Source organism: Giraffa tippelskirchi, chromosome 12 (assembly GCF_054371585.1).
Source record: "Giraffa tippelskirchi isolate mGirTip1 chromosome 12, T2T-mGirTip1v1.2.pri, whole genome shotgun sequence".
Classification (NCBI taxonomy): domain Eukaryota; kingdom Metazoa; phylum Chordata; class Mammalia; order Artiodactyla; family Giraffidae; genus Giraffa; species Giraffa tippelskirchi.
The window spans coordinates 89692832-89714434 of NC_137286.1; the positions used below are offsets into that span (position 1 = coordinate 89692832).

General features: G+C 40.6%; 1 protein-coding gene across 50 annotated transcripts in view; it reads right to left on the minus strand.

The window, feature by feature from the left end:
- RCBTB2 (RCC1 and BTB domain containing protein 2) overlaps positions 1-21603 on the minus strand; it is a 40476-nt gene that overhangs the window by 11136 nt on the left and 7737 nt on the right. For 10 of the 50 annotated variants that reach the window (XM_081547504.1, XM_081547485.1, XM_081547493.1 and 7 more), the window contains 9 exons: positions 15075-15125; positions 10228-10383; positions 9852-10002; positions 8648-8814; positions 7945-8103; positions 7708-7815; positions 6568-6710; positions 1533-1723; positions 900-1026 (listed from right to left, as the gene is read on the minus strand). In XM_081547504.1, the coding sequence (XP_081403630.1) occupies positions 900-1026; positions 1533-1723; positions 6568-6710; positions 7708-7815; positions 7945-8103; positions 8648-8814; positions 9852-10002; positions 10228-10383; positions 15075-15125 (1253 nt within the window). Of the gene's footprint in view, positions 1-899; positions 1027-1532; positions 1724-6567; positions 6711-7707; positions 7816-7944; positions 8104-8647; positions 8815-9851; positions 10003-10227; positions 10384-10604; positions 10718-15074; positions 15126-15435; positions 15518-16588; positions 16667-16763; positions 16951-16988; positions 17080-17315; positions 17409-21603 lie in introns of those variants that run through there. The other 40 variants (XM_081547465.1, XM_081547497.1, XM_081547466.1 and 37 more) reach the window with 13 other exon arrangements.

Here is a 21603-nt window from a genome sequence, read left to right on the forward strand (position 1 = left end):
ACTATACTGTGTTTGTGATTCACTGCAAGAGGATTTGGATATCTGTTGCTGCTGCTGCTGCTGCTAAGTCACGTCAGTCGTGTCCGACTCTGTGCGACCCCATAGACGGCAGCCCACCAGGCTCCCCCGTCCCCACGACAACAAAATGAATTTCAAAATCATTAGGCTAGAAGAAAGAAGCCAGGCAGAGAAGAATACATACTGTATCATTACATTTACCTCAACGTCTAGAAAATGCTAACTAGTCTATACTGACAGAAAGAAGATCAGGGCTTGCCCCAGGGCTAGGGCCTGAGGGATCTTTGAGAGGGGCGACGCCAATGTTCTGTGTCCTGTTGTGGAATGGTGGTTTCCAGAGAATATACAAACGTCAAAACTCCTCAGGCTGTACATTTTAAATGGATGCTCAAAAATCACCCATTAATAAAAGTGAATTTTTAAAAGTCTGTCTGTTAGTTTTACCCCAAACCTTGCTGCTCTTGTCTTTTTCCAAGAGTCTAAACCTGTGATATCCCACAGCTGATTAAGGAGAGTGACTCTCATGGGCTGCACTCAGCTCCTGGCCAGGGAGGTTCACTTAGGTCAAGCAGCCCCAACAGGGCTCAACAGATGTTCACCGCTGGCCGGATGGCTGCTCTCCAGCACCAAGGTGGACAAGCTGTCTACAGAGTCTCTGAGGAAGCCAACTGTGTATGCCCTGTACCACACCCTACCCACTGCATACTACGGCCTCTGTGATTTCTTGTTTCACATACAATGTGTTTTCCCTGCTGTACTGTCTGCTCATAAAGGGCAAAAAGAGCCTTACATTTTTTCAGTGTCACTGAAGTGAATGACATAGGTCTTTGCAACTAGAAAATCATAAACATATTTATTTCAATTCTCAAATGATGCCTTACCTGATTTTGAGAAGGACTTTATGCACATAAATGTACTTTCCATCCACCAGAAATTTCAGGTCTGCGGTGTTAGGGTTGTCAAACTCCCTCTTCAGGGACTCGGCCACTGTGAGGTGGTCGTCGGGTTCTAAGGGAATGACACCAGTGTTTTCCAATGAAAATGCAGGCCAAATATAGCATTGCTCTGCTCACACTCATGAAAATACCAATTTCCCAAAATAACTGAGCAACTGAGCAGTGTGCTTTTTTCCCTAAATACAGATTTCCTGCTGCTGCAATCGTTATAAGAACCTCAGACACAGCTGTAAATCTGGCAAAACAACTAAAGCCCCAACCACCTCACTAAATAAACATGTTGAAAGCTTGAGTAAATATACCCGCTAAAAATAAAAGCCACGGTTTCCCAGTTACATCAAAAAGCTATCTGAAGTTCTTTGAACTTTAGTATGAGATGCTGATTTCTAATACTTTTAAGGAAAATGAATCGGTCTGGTGAGTGCTGTTTCACAGGAGCCTGTGAGAGGGAAATGAATTGCCTGATACTGCACTTAACAAAAGTCCTCACTATTGAAAAACAACAGAGTTTTCTTCCTAGCTCTCAGGCCATCACCCAACAGACAGCAGTCAGCTCACCCACAGAGAGGAGGCGCCAGGTGACGGCGGGCGTGGCGAAGCAGGCGAACACGTCGTCGGTGGAGGAGAAGTGCGTGAGGTGCGGCAGCGTCACCGACTGGCCCCGGCACTGGCCCCACATGTACACGTGGCCGCCCTGCGTCTTGGCGGCCGACGTGTGGGCCGAGTGGCAGGCTGCAATCTCTATAATTCTGGGTTCACAAACACACACCAAGTAAGCAGTCAACAGGAGAAGAAACAAGTCGATTTTTCCTTCCCTTAGCACTAACTGATTTAAAAAAAAACAAAAAACTCTTCATTAAGCCTAAGTTTGTAAATTTTTAGGCATCAAACCATCATTGACCTTTAAGCAATGTCTCAACAGCACTTATATACATCATGAAGGTCTGCTTGTTACCACTTCTAGCCAGTAGGCAGATAAAAATATGCACCTATTTTGAAACTGAAGTACAAGCCAAGAGAACAGAGACTAAAAGACCAAAAAAAGGGTGATTCAATTTTTTTCTTAAAACATTGCTTACTTAAATCAAAAAGATGTGAGGCATCTCCATCCAGGGTCAATAAATATTTTTATCAAAACTTCACCAATTTTAGGGTTCCACGGAGCATGCTATGGGGCACCTCAACTCACACTGCAAGCAGTAAGTGCAATAGTTCTGACTCACTGAACGGTATCATCTGGAACCCCAGAGAGCAGTTTTCTGGGACCAACCATTATGTTAGACCCTACTTCAGTAAGTTCATGGCTGACAGGCAGAGAGTTCTCAAAACACTTCCTAATGGAAACCACTGCTTTGTTGACTTGAAACTAATTGTCTTCTCTAAGACCAAGCCACCACACAGACTTAAAATAATATTATACCCCAAGTGAGGTGCCATCTTGATTCTCCCTCGGGCAATGGTACCAGCATTCCCAGAACTTTAGGAACTTTAGGGTCATCTCTGACTTCTCCTCCCTCCTCACTTAGCACTTTCTTCAGAATATCCAGTTGGCAAAATAACAACAAATTCTTTCTTTGTAATGTCTCCCACTTGCCAGAGCCTCATCAAGCACACCCCATACCCGGACTGATGTAACTCTAAAGTCTCCCTGTCTTAGACTTTCTCTCTCTTCTGACCTAAATCGCACAGTGCTGTCAAGTTAATGACTCTCTTGAAAAACCATTCTCATGACTCCTTTCAAACTTTTCACTGACTTCCCACAAGACAAAAATCCAGACACGTGTCCTTAAGGCCTACTATAATTTGCCTACCGTCCATGGCCAGCTTTCTTTCATATTACCTTTGCCCACACGCCCTCTGTCTGAACAAACAGAAAGTACTCACTGCTCTCAATGTCACTATGCACAAAGTCCTCGGTCAGGAATGTTCTTGTGCACTTTGGTGGACCTCTCTTTTCCCTGATAACAAACGTTCCATGAAAAACGTAACTGACTGGAACACAATCGTGAACTTCTGTACTAAACTACCCAGTACCAGAAAACCAAAATAACTTCACTCCTACATTCACTTCAGAAATGTTTACCATGACCCTCCAAGAATGGGAAGCAGCCTCTGCCATTCATTCGAGGAGGTGGGATGCTGCTTCCACAGCCAGGGAGCTAAAGATACAGAGAAGCTGGGAAGGCTGGCCCTCCCTGAGCATGGCTAGGGCGTCTACCTGGAACACCCAGTGCCACTAGGGAAGTCAGAGGTGGGGCTCGGGCTTGGCTGACCGCAGCAGCTGCTACAGCAACGAGAAAGGAGAAAGTTTAGAGGAACCTTCAGGTCTGGGCTTGGGACTCCAGCATCTGCCAAAGCGCCCTGCCTTTGTCTGAGGTCATCTGTCCTTCGTCTGATTCATACAAAGAAGCAAATATGGAAGCTCAAATTGTCCAGTCATACATGCAGTAGACGATGAACTGAGCTAAGGTTTCCTGCCGGGAGGTCTGGCGTTGCTGTTGTTTAGTCGCTAAGTCGTGTCTGACACTTTTGTGACCCCACAGACTAGCGTGCCATGCTCCTCTGTCCATGGGATTTTCCCAGCAAGAATACTGGAGTAGGTTGCCATTTCCTTCTCCAGGGGAATCTTCCTGACCTAGGGATAAAACCCATGTCTCCTGCACTGGCAGGTGAATTCTTTACTGCTGAGCCACCAGGGAAGCCCAGGAGGTCTGGCGTACAGCGTATTTTATTTTGCAGCCAGCCATTCTTACTGGAAAAAAAGTTACTATATGTTGACAATAAATGGATTTGGTGTCACCTCAATAAAACGATCCACCACAATGGCACGGCTTAATGGCTAAGAGGTACTAGAACTGAAACGGCAGAGAGTGAGAAAGAATGCAAAACAGAAAAGAGGGAAGAGCAAAAATCAGGTAATTTGTGAAGAAGAAGAACAGAGAAGAAATCATGACCATTACAAGATCCAGAGCAGTGTTTCTCAATTCTGCTTCTGTGAGGCCAACACATTACTAATTATTAACACCTCAAGAAGCTACAAAATTCACAAAAATTCAAGGCAAAGTGAGTTTTGAAATCAATTTAACTCAAAATATGTTTTTTATGGAACTTTAAATGCTGGTAAATCAAAGTATTGAAAATTCAGAAAGACTGGGAATGACTGAGTTAAACAGAATCATTTTAACTATAAAATCACTTCTCTGTGAACATAAAATGTTAGCATTCTTCATCATAAATAGGCTTCTGTGAAAAAAATTTTTTTAAATCAGGTTTTTCTTGGGTTGTTATTTGAGCAAATAAAACCACGTAGCCAGATTTTCACTTTCCGCTTCTGGGAACACGCAACCAAGACCTGATGATCCACCCCACCGCGAGTTCAATCCTGTTCTTTCTAATTAGCCCAGCCTCCCCACAATGAGCCCCAAGAGTCAGGAGTTCCTGAGAGGTAAGTCATAAAGTTCCTGCAAAGCTTCAGTCACTGAAAAGGGCAGGGAGGGGCAGAACAAGTCCTTGCAAACCTAGAGGTTCCTCCCTTGCAATATTCGTGCGACAGAGAGCCCACAAGCTCAAAATCACTGCACGAAATTCAAGCCCGGGAAACTGAGAAAAGCAGGAACGTCTCATTCAAAACACTCACCCTTGATATTCTAGCCAAAATCATGTTTAGGTAGGCAACAGCAAGTATGCATGTGTTTTTAGCAATTTCTACTGTTTTTTACCTATATAATTTAAAAAAACAAATGTTTTTAAGTTGTGAAGACTTTTAAAAAAGACAGAAAGGAACAGGTAACTCTCCAGTGCCAGGTATCTGGACACTCACCTAACTCCCACGCCTGCGTCCCTCGCTCTCTGGCTTTTTCCCACTGAGTCGCCCTGCAGTCTGTCCGTCCCAGCATGACTATGGTGAGAAGGCCCGACACTCCCTCTGAGTCCATCAGGACCAGCGGCGCGAGGTGGGGCAAAACGCAAGTGGGCACAAGGCAGCCGATTCCACAAGCCCAAGGACAGAGGAGTTCAAGTTTACGTGAAGCGAGGCAGCATGAGGAAAATGGTAAAGTGCCATGCAGATATAGCTTGTTTTTAATCCGCGCTAACTTTAGTCCTTTCACACTTCTGTGCCGTGTTGTCTAAATAAATACTAAATGTCCCCAGTGATTGGATTTGCTGGCCTGAGGCACTTTTGTGATTATTCAAAGCCTCAAGACTGTCTCTTCTCTTTTTACTGAGTGGCTCTGAACTACCTTTAAGAGAAATAAAAATGACACGGCTACTTGCATCTCCTGTGTGCCTGTCAGCATAGGACCTTCATTATCTTCCCTCCTCCCCAGCCCTTAAGGAATCTAGGGTCTTACTATAAGATCTGCAGGGGTGGGGAGGTTTTTTAACCAATTTAACACAGGTTAGATAAAAGTAGCCAGGTTCACAATACTCAAATGAAAATCAAGGGGCTGAAAATGACTGGTTCTTCATTTTCACTGTTAAATATTCCCACAGGAATACAGAAAAAAACTGCATGTAAGTGCAAAATAACTTATCCATATATTTAAAAATCAGATGAAAATAGCAATATTGATTTCTACAATGATTTCAACCCTGACTTAATAGAATGGACAATGAAATGTTCATATTCCATGCTTCTGCATCAAGAAATGAAGAGTGAAAAGGCAGTGATAAGGCCATGTTCGAGAAGTTCAAGAGACCTTCAAAAATAGTACGATAATTCAGGAAAAAAACTCTGTGGATACACTAATCACTTATCACAACCTTGCGGTTCAATTCCTGGGTTGGTAGATCCTCTGGAGAAGGGATAGGCTACCAGCTCCAGCATTCTTTGGCTTCCTGGTTGGCTCAGGTGGTAAAGAATCCACCTGCAATGCAGGAAACCCAGGTTTGATTCCTGGGTTGGGAAGATCCCTTGGAGCAGGGAACGGCTACCCACACTAGTATCCTGGCCGGGAGAATTCCATGGATAGAGAGGCCTGGCAGGCTACAGTCCCATGGGGTTGCAAAGAGTCAGATATGACTGAGCGACTTTCACTTCACTAACACAACCGTGCACACAAGTGCACAAAACTAAGTTTTAATTTAACCATTTTGCTCTTCCTCATAGTGATAGCCTAGGAGTTAAGATCATGAAAACAGCCCTATCCTTTTCAACCAGCAAATCTGAGAAATAGCTGGGTGAATGGCATTATATTCCCATTGGAGGTACTTTCATCTTCCTAAATCACAGAAGACAGACCTCAAATGTTATCAACTCCTTAAGAACGTGAAATAGAGAACAATGGGAATGGGGGGAAAGGCAATGTCTGAGTGAGAAGAATAATGCCGAGGAGCTGTTGGAGGTTTAGTCACTGTAGTTTGTGTAGAGTAGCTATTACAAGTATAGATGAAATATGGGTGCTGAAAACAGAAATATTTAACATACACTCAACCTTCCCCCAAATTCTAAAGCTAATTTTAAAAAGGAATGAATGGTCTTGTTCAGGAATATTCTAACACTAGCAATAAATTGCCCATAATTCTGTATCATGCCTCAGTTTTGTTTAATCACTGAAGTACACGAACTTCATTTTGAAAATACGCATATTACCTGTCCTTTTCCACGACAACAGGGGTAGGGTAGGACTGGTTACTTTTATTGCCGGTGCCCAACTGGCCATAAGAATTTGCGCCCCAAGCATACACTTGACCTTCATCTGTTAATACTAATGTGTGTGCATAGCCACAGGCAACCTGGAAAGAGAAAAACCAAATCCACTCAGGCCTGCAGACAGAGCGAAACACGCTTTCCACAAGATAGGTTAAGAATCAAAAATGAAAAAGGGGAAAAGGCAGCCAGAGAGGCAGGCATTAAAGTTAGCCAACACCCCTCCAGATGTAGCTTAGGCCTCACATGTGGTGAAAAAGGCATTGAGATCAACATGAGTCCTGCAGTGACAAGAGTCCAGTTTAGCCTTTACTGTGGCATTCATCACGCTCACAGAGATCAAGGCGTGTGAGAGGAACAAGAAATAGACTCTTCTCTTTTTCAAGAATGACTTTCTCTTTTTATTATGAAAGTAAAACATAAATTCAATGTGAAAAAGATATAGAAAAATATAATTATGAAAGTTATCTCAAGGTCAAGATTGTTTATTTATAAAAAAAAGAGAAATATGCATTGAAAGCTTTTTCGAAAAATGATCATACTGTATAAGTAGTTCTGTATCTTTTTACTTTACAGCACATATAGCACTATTAAAATCCTTTCTAAGCATCATTTCTGTTAATATAGATTTAGTATCACTTATTTAACCATTAACTTACTGTCTGATTGGACAAATTATGCTACATCTATTATTTACCATTGTTTTCTTTTTCTTTCATTCTTTTTTTGTTTTGTCTGCTCTAAGAACTATACCTTCTAAAAGTCACTTTCTCTTTGGTGCCTTTGGATAATGCCCTAAGAGCAGAATTACAGATGAAAGGAGGTGAATATTTTCAAGGTTCTTGATACATGCTGCCAAAGTTTCCTTGGAAGAGACAATAAAAGTTTACATTCCAACAGCTGCGTGTGAGAGTGCACTAGAGATAAAAATTTTCTGATAAATATTACAACTAAATTCAGGAAAAGAACTTTAACCTCTACTTCAACTTTTCATCCTGCTAAGACAACTGACTTTTTAGTACACTGGTATGTCTGCCACTGGAGATTTAAAAACAGGCACACGTAAACCCACAGGGGACGTACCCGCTGGACACGAATGCCTTGGAGGGCTGCTACCCTGCAGGGGGTTGGCTGGTTGCCACTGCTGCCGAGTCCCAGCTGCCCGTTTCCATTGTAGCCCCAGACAAAGACCTGAGAGAAAACGAGAGACTCGATGCCCACAAAAGCCGAGAAACAGTCACGGTCTCTGTCGTGAGGTCAGCAGGACAACTGACAAGGCAGATGGGCGTTTGGAAGCGCCCTGTGAAGTGACTCTCTTACCTCGCCGGTGTTCACCACTGCCATGGAGCACATCTGCCCGCAGGCTATGCTCACAACCACTTTACTCTGTAAGCAGCCGGCGACTCTTCGAGGGATCGGCTGATTGGCTGTTGATCCAGACCCTACCTGCCCGGAGTTGTTATAACCCCATGCAAATACCTGTTTGAAAGAAGAGATCAGTAAATGAAACACACTAATATATAGTGTCTCAAGTGGCACTTCTGGCCTCATCTTTGCCCTCCAAGTGTTTGATATCCGTAAGTTGTCACAACCTTGGCAGGGAAGTTTTCACAGGATGCATTCTCATACAATATATTACTTTATAAAATTAGGATACTGGCATTAACTACACGAACAGTAATAATTACAATCAAATGTCATATAATCCTTATAAAATTCTACTTGCCTCAGCCATATTTTCCAGCATTTGGGGATTTTTCTTTTTGCAAATAACCCCCTTGAGTATAGCAACAGAGAAGTAACAATACATCCTTCAACATTTTGCAGTTATACAAATCCTTACCACATACAGGTACACATCATAAAATAAACACCATGACTATGAACTGCTAACAAGAGAAAGACGAATGTGAGGTTGGTGGTTATTTTAATTAAATGATCATATTTCCATGTCTGCTATAGGAATCTATATAAATCTTATTGAAATCTTATGATCAGTGAGATTTAAGCTGACTATTCTCACCTCTCCATCAGATGTTAGCACCAAAGAATGGTAAGACCCACAGGCCACTTCAATGACTTGCTTGTTCGACAGATTAGTAGAGATGTGATAGGGCACTAGACCAGCATTAGTTGTCCCATTACCCAGCTGACTGTAAGCATTATGACCCCAGGTAAAGACTTCTCCTTCTGAAAATAAAAAGAAACGTAACCAACTTTCAAAACAACTACTCATTATATGAAAGTATATATATTACACACTTCCACAAATGGAAATTAAAATTCACATGCAAAAGTTAATCAACTTCCCTATTCCACAAAACTCATTTTATAAAAGGAGTTAAACTACATTCTGCCTCAAAGCAACAAGATGAAATTTAAATGGATGCAATTATAATAAATAGAAGATAGGTTTTTGAGAAATAACAGAGAAAAGGCTACTAAGAGAAAAAAAAAAACAACATTGAAATTCAAAAGACAGTAAGGCTATTTAACTTCTCTGAACCTTAATTTCCTTGTTTATAAATGGTTACCAAGTTAATTTTTTAAATCTTTATTATATTACTTATTGTGCAGTACAATACATATTTAGGGCTTTGGGGGTAATCATAAGATTATATTTCTTGATCTGGGTGGCAGAACACGGATGAGTACTTTGTAATTATTTACAAAACTGTGCATATATATTTTATGAACTTTTTTGAATATGTATTATACTACACAATAAGGTCTGTTTTAATGATAATGTCTTATCAGTCCGAATGGATGAAAAAGCCATGAAAATATTTAATTCCTTATACTACTGACACCAACTACAGCCATCAGTCATTGTTTAATGTCAGAATCACAGAATGTTAGTTAGAGGGGATCTTAGGATCTAGCTTTAATCTCTTTGTTCGAAGATCAAGAATCTTAAGTTCAAAATGTCCAGAGTGAGGTTCAGCATTCTAATGTAAAATAATTACACTTCTAAAGTAGGCTTAAAGCACTGTCATTCTGACAACCAAAGTGCCAATAACTGCTAGATTCCATCGGCTACCTTTTCTTACTTTGATATCCAGATATGTTCATATTTCATACAGTCCAAAGCACAGATGAGTTCACAGGGCAGAGCCAGAGAGCCTTGCCCAATCAAAGACTGTGTTCTCAGTGTTAGGCGTGGCCCCAGTCTTGCTCCTCAACAAATGAAGCAACGGCTAAAATTCTACCCTGGGTTCCAAGGTTACCTGTTGTTGCAAGGACAATGTGTGGCCCACTTCCGTAGCTGAGGCAGGCGATTTTTTTGCCACTTAAAGAATCCAGTCTCCGAGGTTCAATGGTGCTCTGGACATCACCTAATCCCAAACAACCACAGCAGTTTGTGCCAAGCACAAAAATCTGTGGGGAAAAACCAGTTAGCTCAAGCAGTTCTATTTCCGACAAACCTGTAATTACATTCAAAACAGGCATAGTCCCCTCACAGGAAAACTGCTTCATTACTTAATAAATAAGGATCTACTCTGTGCATTTTTTTATCTTAATTCCTTAGTTCCCCAAAGATCTTCAATTTAGCAAACCCATTACTAAAAATATAAGTGGCTGAATTTTTTTCTTCAACATTACCTCATCATTTACTGTAGTATACAGAAGTTCATTGCTGGCACTGCCAAAGACACAGGCCTGACGAACTAACTGCAGTTCTTCCTCAGAACAAAGGGAGAAAATTGGCCACTTTCCCACATCTAACATCTTCAAAGACGACAGAGTAGCCTGGACTGGCTGAAAAAGAATTTTTTAAAAATTATTAAAAAAATGATTCATAGAAAACACATTTTCTCTGCCCCCTTCATTTCTCTGCCCCCTTCTGTTTAAGAGTGCGCACTGGTGTGAGGAGAAACCAACCCTATCTATTTTGGGGAATTGCCTTTACAGGTTCGACCGCTTCAGACTGTTCTCACCACAACCAAGGGCCAGAGGCCCAGGGTAGAATCAGATCTCACCTATTAATTTTCCTCAAGGACACTGGAACCATCCAAGGCTGAACTCTGGGGGCCTGAATGCCTGACAAGCACTTTCAGTGGTGACTATGTCTTATGTAGCTTTGGAAACCAGGCTGAGGGTAAAAGCAGGAAAAAAGAAGGAAAACTGCTATTTCATCGGCTGCCTGAGTCTTAGCAAAAGAAGCCCTTGGGAAAGGACAATGCCAAAGGTGACACCAAGGAAAATGTCCCGAAGTTTCAGTTCACAGGTCAGTTCTGACCATTCAGTTGGAGCAGTTGGTAGGTTCCCTCAGGCCCCCACTCAGATCTGGGGGCTGGCAGGAAGACACAGCCGGAAAGTATGTGCATATGCTTGCTATTACTGCTGTAACAAAGTACCACAAACTGAGGGGGTTATACAACAGAACTTTATTTTCTCACAGTTCTGGAGGCTAAGTTCAAAGTCAAGGTATCAGCTGGCTTGGTTCCTTCTAAGGGTTGTGAGGGGAAGATCTATCAGGCCTCTCCCCAAGGCCTGCAGAGGGCTGGCTGAATTCTCCAATGTCTTTCACATCATCTTCCCCAAGTCTGTCTCTCTCTGTGTCTCAATTTCCCCCCTTTTATAAAGACACCAGTCATACTGGGTTAGGTCATCCTCAAGACCTCCTAACTGAATGATTTACATCTGCAGTGATCCATTTCCAAATAAGGTCACCTTCCAGAATAATGACGTGTCTTAGTTCCTTTGGGCTGCTAAACCAAAACATCATAGGATGAGTGGCTTATAAACAACAAAAATTTGTATTTTACTGTTCTGGAGCCTGGGAAGTCCGAGATCAAGGCACTGGCATGACTGTGTTCTGATGAAAGTGCCCTTCCTAGTTCAGAGCCCATGTCTTCTCACTGTGCCCTCACAAGGTGGAAGGGGCTGGGGGTCTCTCTGGAGCCCCTTTTATAAAGCACTAATTCTGTTCATGAAGTTTCTCCCCTCATGACTTAAGCAACTTCTAAAGGCCCCACCTTCTAATATTAAAACCATTACCTTGGGAGTTAGGATTTTAACATATGAATTTAGGGGGAGGGGGATACAATCAAACCCAGCACAGCATCCATTAAGGTTACAAGCAGCCACACTCCCATAAGAGCATTCAATGTGGACATGATAAAGCTTCTTTAAAGAGAGCTTTTACTTCTTTGCTATGTGGTAAGTCACTTCAGTAGTGTCCGACGCTGTGTGACCCCATGGACTGTAGCCCTCCAGGCTCCTCTGTCCATGGGATTCTCCAGGCAAGAATACTGGAGTGGATTGCCATTCCCTTCTCCACTTATTTGCTATACTGGAAATACATACACTTACATACTTTTCAACTTTCAAAAATGTTTAACATTACAGTAAGATTACATAATGGCCAACAGCCTATCAAATGGCATTTCCCTCAATAATCACCATGTCCTATGCTGTGCTTAGTCGCTCATTCGTGTTTGACTCTTTGCAACCCTGTGGACTGTAGGCCACCAGGCTACTCTGTCCACGGGGACTCTCTAGGCAAGAATACTGGAGTGGGTTGCCATGCCCTCCTCCAAGGGATTTTCCCAACCCAGGGATCAAACCCGGTCTCCCACATTGCAGGCAGATTCTTTACTGTCTGAGTCACCAGGGAAGCCCAAGAATACTGGAGTGGGTAGCCTATCCCTTTTCCAGGGGAACTTCTCGATCCAGGAATCGAACGAGGGTCTCCTGCATTGCAGGCGGATTCTTTACCCGCTGAGCCACTCAGGAAGCCCCAATAATCACCATACTCTAGCTTAAAGTATGTACCTTTAAAGGAATAAAGAATTTTCTAAGGCCTGTCTTTTCCATCAGATATTAAGTCCATCTTACCAGATATAAGTTCTAGTAGAGAGAAGATCAGACTAGCTAAAGGAGTCAGGGGAAATTAATTAAATTACTTATTATTAGGACTTGGCTCACAAGATTATGAAGATGCAGAAGTCCTGTATCTGCATTTGCAAACTGAAGACCCAGGAAAGCTGGTGACATAATTCAATCTGAGTCCAAAGGCCTGAGAATCAGAGGAGACAATGATGTAAACCCCAGCCCGAGGGCAGAGGATGAAATGAGATCTCAGATAAATCAGTGAGGCAGGGAAAAAAGGATGACTTCTTCCTTCTTCTGCCTTCTGTTCCATTCAGGTTGTCAATACACTGGAGGAAACTCGCCCACACTGAGAAGGGCAACCCATTTACTAAGTCTGCCAACTCAAGTGCTATTCTCATCTGGAAACACCTTCACAGACACATCCAGAGATGATGTTTAACCTGGGCACTGGGGGCCCACTCAAGGTGACATGTAAAGTTAACTACTTGAAGACACACAGTGAAGGCCATGTGAAGATAGAAGCTGAGACTAGAGCGATACAGCTGTAGTCCCAGAACACCAAGGAGTGCCAGGAGCCGGCAGAAGGTGGGAGGAGGCTGCAGGACTTCTTCCCTTGAGACTTCAGAAAGTGCGGCCCTGCCGACACCGTGACTTCAGACTTCCAGCCCCCAGAACTGTCAGAGAATAGATTTCTGCTGTTTTAAACCACCTGAATTGTGGTGCTTTGTCAGGGCAGAAACTAATGTAAAGAAACCAACACAGAGGGGAAGCGGTTTGTCAGAGCTAGCAGCATCGCTCTCATGGGTGGCAGAGCCTGCTCAGTGCCGAATCTGGCCACTGCTCCCCACTACGCCACTCAAGCTGCAAGATCCTGTCTGGACAGTGATGTCTCCTGTTATCTTTGGGACCCCTGTGGAGCTAATAACAGAACCTTGTTATGTCAGCTTGGAGTCTAAGCTTCTACTTTAAATTACCCACCTCCTTATACTAGGAAGGAATCTTACTTTCTTTGAGCGGTTCATTTTCATGTGTTTTCCTTTTTAAGCCTGTAATTTTCAGAAAGAACAATGTCTGGGATATGGCATGAAATATTTCATGGAGACATGCTAATGTGCTAGTTAAAGGGGTTCTTACATATTATTGATACTTCTCATCTTCACAAGTGAAGGACACACACAGTGCTGTCCTCATTTTACCTGGGAGGGGCCTGAGGGTCAGAGGGACTAAGAAATCCTCCAACAGCACTAGCTTCTGAGTGGATGGACCAGATTTCCTTCCACACATCATCTGTTGCTGAGTAAAAAGTTCACATAAGAAGTGACACTCCTGGCAGACCCAGTGGTTGCTCACATTTGTAAGGCCTGGCTGTTGTGCTCATGAAGTCTTTAGTGGACAAGGCAACAGCCACCATGCATTGTCTTTCCAAGAACAGGACAGATGGCGACATACAACAAGAACATAAGTAATATACAGTGATTGATTGCTACCTTATTTGTTCCTTTCAAGCAGATTTTTGGATTTTGATTGCTACAAAATCAAGTGGTTTCTTAGATGCCTAGAATCTGGCTGTCAATCCAGCCAGCTCCTTAACACTTATCCACAAATCATTAGTTCTGAGCTCTCCCCCTGGCCACCTATACAAAACCTATGGTACCCAACCCATAACTCTACTGACCAGTGGGATTCCAGTATGTGGGTCTGTGACATCACCCGCAGTGGTACATTTGGTAAAGAAGGCTACTGGGTGAGAGAACACTGGGTTTGATGGTATCAGTGAACATTTACCAAGTATCAGATACCAAGACAAAAGTAATACATAGTTATTGCCTTCACGGAGCTCACAATTTAATAGAAAACAAATAATTACAATATAACCTAAACACAACACAAGTGTGAATATTGCATTTTAAATCTCTGCCAGAAGACTGGCTGCTGGAGGTGAGTCATCAAAAATTCACTTTTTTCTAATTTTGTGGGGAAACTTTTTCATAGAGAACTGATGACTTCATTTATAAAATGCACTTTAATATACTTTTCTGAAGTAAATGTTTAATATCACTCTCAAGGAATTGAGCATCTTTGTTCTTTGAAGAAAAATACATTCTTCTGTCTGACATAATCATGAGCATATATAGTTACAATTGTATATATTGTATACATATTCAGCATATATGTATACCCTGTGTGTGTATATATATACATACACACCCATACTTCAGGCTGCAGCAAATAGGGTCGCACAGAGTCGGACACAACTAAAGTGACTTAGCACACATGCACGCATACACTGTATACAGTAAGAGTGTAGGTAAGGATCCACACACTTTAGGAGTCTCAATCACACCACGGCCAACCTGCATAACAGCAAGCATCTCTGCAGAAGGCACCCGACCACCTCTGGGCCCAACTGTTAAGTTAGGGACTGGCTGAGCAGGAGCCAAGAGTGGGCAATTTAAAAATCTGTAGGGGAAAAATACACTACAAGGGCATGAAAGCTTGACATTTATTTACATCATTAAGATCATGTCCCCGGAGTCTGCATCCTGGCCTGGACCCTCCTTTTCCCACATATCTCACCAACACAGGTGAGAATTAACCCTAGGCCAGCTCACCTTCACTACTTTGCTCACATCCAGGTCACCTCTCTCATCTTTCACAGGCATCTGTTTGGAAAGGCAAAGTGGTGAAATTTTAATATTAGCTCAAGGAGAACATAATTAAGGAAATACATCTCCATAAAGTTAGATACAAAAATGCATTTTATTATTCCTTTGAGTGTGTGCTCTCCGTATTAACTCTGCTCCCGCATGCATACGAAGAACCAAGTGGATTATGATACTTAACTACGGACAATTATTAAGTTGCCACAATTCAATTTACAATACAGCATATAAAAACAGAATTAAGATTACATAGCAGGCATGCATAGTCAAAAAAAAAAAAATCCTTCAAAAATAACAGCAGATACCTCACCTTTAAGGATTTCCTGGCAGCATAACACCATATAATAAAGTAATTTCGTCGCTAATGCTGTGAGCCTGTTATTTCAACAAATCTGTTCCCAGAAAACAACAATGAAATCTTCTATGAACATTCTGTAAGACTTTCAGGTTCTAGAGACTGCTTTTCAAGCTACTCTCCTACGGGAGCTCACAAACTAGCACTTCAAGTCAGCGCACAGCAATACTATGGCTCGGGTTGCTGCCTACGGTTCACAGTGCTGTCTTGTACACTATGCTGGCTGTGATAATGATTTACGTCTTTTACGGCATTTTGACTATATTTTATTTTCGAAAAAGTAGGAAACAGAAAAATGAAAGTTAACGGCGGCAGTTAATATTAAGCTGTTAACACTGAAGAGGTATTTCATAAATTTAATAAAATTAACACGAGATGGAGATAGATGAATGTGCCTGCTGAAAGATGTGAATCTTTCAACATCATTTGGGACACTGACCAGAGGTAAGCTGGTTGACTGTAATGTTTGGATGTGACAGAAATAAAATAAAGAATATCTGTGATGAATTAAGGATGTGTCATCGAAGATTAACTATTTTAAATTTTTTTTATTTTAAATCTCTGGCAGTGAAGCAAACATTGTTCAGCCCAGACCCTTCTGTAGGACAGCATTATCTGTGAAGGGTTTCCTTGGTGATTCAGCAGTAAAAATCCACCTGCCAATGCAGGAGATGTGAGTTCGATCCCTGTGTCAGGAAGATCCCCTAGAGAAGGACATGGCAACCCACTCCAGGATTCTTGCTTGGAGAATCCCATGGACAGAGGAGCCTGGTGGGCTACAGTCCATGGGGTTGTAAACAGACTCGACTGAGAGACTAAACAGCATTATCTGTGGAAGTAGGGGTGGCCTCCTCCTCATCCAGCTCAAACGTCACCACCTCTGGCAACCCCTCCTCTAACCCTCAGACAATCCTCACATCCCCTGCCGGCCCCCAGGCATTCTCTACACCCACAACAGTGACCTGCCAGCATCTTAGCCACTACACTGTGAGTCCCGCAAAGAAAGACACTATCTCATTGATCTTCCTATTGAATGACCAATAGATGTTTGACAAAGTTTCTTTTACATGACAGAAAATACATGCTCCAGGGGCATGATTTTTCTAACCTTGCCACTTTTTCCATAGAGAGCATAGAGAAGGAAAAGTTCATCTTCCACATAGTCTTCCATGGTTCTGTATAGTCCCTGAGGAAAAAGTATGTGGTAAAATCAGGATACCATGTGTCGAGTGAAACTGGGCAGGTTAAAATTACTTTACTTCTAATTAATGCTTCCCTGATACCTCAGTTGGTAAAGAATCTGCCTACAATGCAGGAGACCCCGGTTTGATTCCTGGGTTGGGAAGATCCATTGGAGAAGGGATAGGCTACCCACTCCAGTATTCTTGGGCTTCCCTTGTGGCTCAGCTGGTCAAGAATCCGTCTGCAATGTGAGAGGCCTGGGTTCGATCCCTGGGTTGGGAAGATCCCCTGGAGAAGGGAAAGGTTACCCATTCCAGTATTCTCACCTGGATAATTTCATCGACTATACAGTCCATGGAGTTGCAAAGAGTCAGACACGACTCACTTTTCACTTTTCTAGTTAACAGAGAAAAGAAGCTAAGTTCAAATATAGTGAAGGGAATTAAGTTTGGGGCATGGGTGTTAACAGCTATAAAACATAAAAAATGTTTTAACTGTTGTTCTCTGATGAGAATCCTTCAGCAGAGGTGTGAAAAATAATCCCAGGATAAACGTATATTCCCTAGTAGAAAATAAACATCTACTAGGGAATGAGTAGAAATTTTTCATTTCAGAGTTTACTTCCTAGAGATAAGAAAAAATAAATTTTGGACCTTGGTCAAACTTCCTCTAGGACTGGAAAGTTCCAAATCACTGTGAAGAGCAGACTCATCAATTCTTAGCTTCACTGAAGAGTATATGATTTGCTAAGTGGGGAAAAACATGAATGAATGAAAAGGACAAAAGGATGAATGAACAAATGTGACTGTGTTAGCTTAGATCTTAACAAAAAATCTGAAAAAACAGCCACCAAGCATGTAGCCATCGCACTGAATGTTCTTGCCTTAATTAACTGTCTCCACAATGACTACCTTCTACCACATACAAGTAACAGCAGAAGCAGCCCTGTCACAAAATATGCAGGATGTCTGGACTCTGGTTAAATGGTTACACAATTATCACTAAAAATAAATAGGAATAAATATTCTCTCTCCCCCCAAAAGCAATTTAATGTAATCATGTCAAATAATGTTGATACTCTGATTTACTAGGTTGGCTTCTATCTACTCAAATAAAACCCAGACTCAAGTGCTAACATCAGAACATCTTACTTGATGTTACCTACAAGCAGTCAGAGCCTAGCAATAGATAAAAGCAATCATCAAAATAAGGCTAACTCTTAACAGTGTACTTATCAATGTTTTATATTCACTTGAGGATACTGGTAAAATTCTGTTTTCTTCAGCTGTAAAAAGGTCTCTTAGCATATACGGAATAATAAATGATACTTTCAGAATAATAGCTATGGCAATGAATACAAATCATTACTTTAAATGTTTGGAAAAAATCCACTTGTTGAGAAAAGGATCACTTAGACTTTCCTCACTATAAATTTCTAAAATTTGATCTGGCTGCCAATATGGAAAAAATCATTTCGTGTGGCAGTTATTCCCACGTCATCTGTCGTCTCTGTTAATCTGCAAGCTCTTTAAGAGAGGGGACCATGAGCCCACACTGCAACTAGAGCGTAGCCCCTGCTCTCCGCAACTAGAGAAAGGCCTGCGCAGCAATGAAGATCCAGCACAGCCAAAAATAAATAGATAAGTTATAACAAAAAAGAAAAAAGGAGGAGGGGATCATGACCCAGTCACTGCTATTACCACCACAACACGCGGCTCAGAGGAAAACATAAGATTATCTGTCGAAAGCATCTTTTGAATACAGCCTTTTGTTGATTGCAGACAGTCTATACTGGAGTTTCTTCTCTTTTTGCCTCATCCTAACTGGAAAGGTCTTTTCCATAGCTGCCCCCAGTTTATTGGAATAAAAGATAAAAAAGATAGGCGAGGGAAGAGAAGAGAAAGGAGAAGAGCAGAGGAAGGGAATTCAAAGGCAAGAAAAAGAAACAAGAGGAAGAAACGGGATCTAATCAGAGAAGTCACTGCCTCTTGCTGGACTTCGGGACACCTTTGCTCCTAGTAGAAGGAAATTTTGCTAATATGCTGAGGTCGCTCAACAGTAATCCTGGGGTTTGTTTTGTTTTCTCACCACAACCCTCCACCATTGTAGATAACTAATTTCACTGGTTTCTGGTTTATTTCTCTGTTTCTTTTTGCAAAATAAGTACATGTATTTATGTGTTTTTACTTCCCATTTCCTCCTTATACAAAAAATAGCATACTTTACATACTCTTTTGCAATCTATTTTTTTCACCTAACAGTGTATCCTGGAAACTACTCTATATCAGCTAATAGAAAATTTTAAACACCACCATATCCTGGGTGCTCAAGGAAACAAAAAAAATAGCTCTTTTCAGTGTCTTTGATTAATTGCAACTATCTTAACTCTTTAAAAATTGGAATGGTGTAAAACAGGTCATTCCATTTATTTGACTAATGAGGTTAAGACATAAGTACATGTATGACAGATGAAAATTACCATACTCAAAGAAATAATATTCAGTAAGATTCAATTAACACTAAATATTAACATCACTTCATTTTTGTCAGAATGCTTTTGAAGATTTAAAAATGGTTCACAATTAATTACTATTATGCAGTATTGTGAAAAAAATGTCAAAATCTGTAGCACTGTGGAAAATGGTTTTTGTTTTTCTTTTTTCTGGTCTTGCTGCATATTACAGCATCTTAGTTCCCCAGTCAGGGATTGGACCCACACCCAAGGCAGTATGTGGACCACCAGGGAATTCTCTGGCTAGATTTTTAACATTACTCTGATGTGACACAAATATAATAGAGAAAACTAGCTTCCCCAGTTTACACTACCTGAGGAATACAGTTTGCGGAATATATGTGAGGATTATAATCATCTCATCCTGTTATCGATTTGATTTCACCGGCTATTATTAATAACAATGTTATAGTAATATATCAACATATACATCTTAAAAATCCATTAATACACATATAGAATACCACATTGATGATGTGATAAATATAAATTCTAAATAACAGGAACAATAATTATAGTTAAAGTAAGCAGTTATCCAAACTACTGCCAAACACTAACTGCCTTATCTCATTTAATCTTTATAATAGCCAGAATAAACAGATATCATCATTGCCTCTGTTTAACAGACATATTTCAATACTTTGACCAACAGTCACCAGCCAGTCAGGGTTGGAGCCAGGATTCATTTCAATGCCCTCGATCTTGGACTTTCCCCTGTACTGCCCGGATATTTTAAGTTTTCTTGTATACATTCCAGATGGTTTCATTTTGTACTGACTGGTTAGGAATATTCCCTCCAAAAATGTTTGTACATGATTGTTTTAAGTTTCTGGAGCCCAGTATTCAGTCATCTTTAAGCCCCTTCCTTCTAGATCTTCGTGAAGTTGTCTTCTAGAGTAAGGTTAATGTGACTGAAAACAGAAATACATAAATAAATTCTATTACAGAAAAATAGAAAAGAAAAAGAACATACCATCTTGCATAGAACATACAACTGGCTTCAAAAAGCCAGTATTTATCTGAGAAAAATATAGTTTAAAAATTGTGTCAGTTAAATTTACTATTAGAAAGTCAGCAGTAGAGGTGCTCAATTATAAAAAGAATTAATATTATAAAATATAACTCAGATATTATAAGTTTGGGGACAAGGCTTCAACAATATGGACACTGAAATTTACCAAAAGATACTTAAAGTTTAATCTATAGTATTTCAACATAAAAAATGCAAGGGAAAAGGGAAATTGCAAGGAAAACTGTATCTGGAAAAGGAAAAAAGCAAAATTTTCAAATTTTTGAAGAAGGTATAGAAAATATCTTTATGACCTCAGGGCAGGGAAAGATTTCTTAACTGAGACACAAAAGCACAAACCACAAAGAAAAGACTGGTAAATTTTACCACACTAAAGCTTAAAACTTTGGCATTATAAAAGACAAAATGAACAAAAGGAAAAACATGCCACAGAGTGGGAAAACATATTTTCAACATATATAACTGATAGCCGGCAAATAATTTGTATCCATAATATATAAAGAATACCTAAAAGCAGAAAAAGAAAGACAAACAATCCAATTTAGAAATGGAAAAAGGACAGAGGCAATTCACAGAAGAAGAAATTAACAAACATATCCACAGAATGTATCATGGAAATGTAATCACAAGGAGATAGAACTCACCAATCAGATCTGCAAAATTAAAGGGGATAATACACAGTGTTTGTGAGGCTGAAGATCAAAAGGCACATTTTACTCATATTACTGGAAGGAATGTAAACTGGTACAATCACTTTTAGAGCAACTCAACAATATTTAAACCAGAGTAGTATCTTTCAAGCTTTTTTGATACATATCTGTACCTGAAACAAAAGTTTCACAAAATAATACTTACCCTTGCTACATTAGATACTAAGGGATATCCTCTTTCCTATTTTTTTCTATTTTACATTATTCTATTCTACCCAGGAGATAGTGAAGGACTCCAGGAGACAGTAAAGGACAGGGAAGTCTGGATGCTACAGTTCACGGGGTCACAAAGAGTCAGATACAACTTAGTGACTGGACAACAATTCTACTCTTACCCTAATTTATCCTTTTCTATTTAATTTTTCAATGTTGGTTTCAGCCCACTAAGATAACTTCAAGATCATTAATAAGTCATGTTTTGGAAAACATTAGCCTAGATGAAACTCTAGAGCATATACAAAATTGTTTGCAATAGGAAAACATTCAAAATAGTGCATAGAACTGATCAACAGGCTCCATCAACAAAATTTACAAATCGTGCATACTGCACAACTAAAATAAATTATCTAGATTCAATCAACACAGATAAGTCTCCAAAATAATTCTGATCAAAAATCACTGTCATAGACTAATGCATATGATACACTATTTGATAAAGTTTTAAAACATGCAGAAAACAATACTATTTT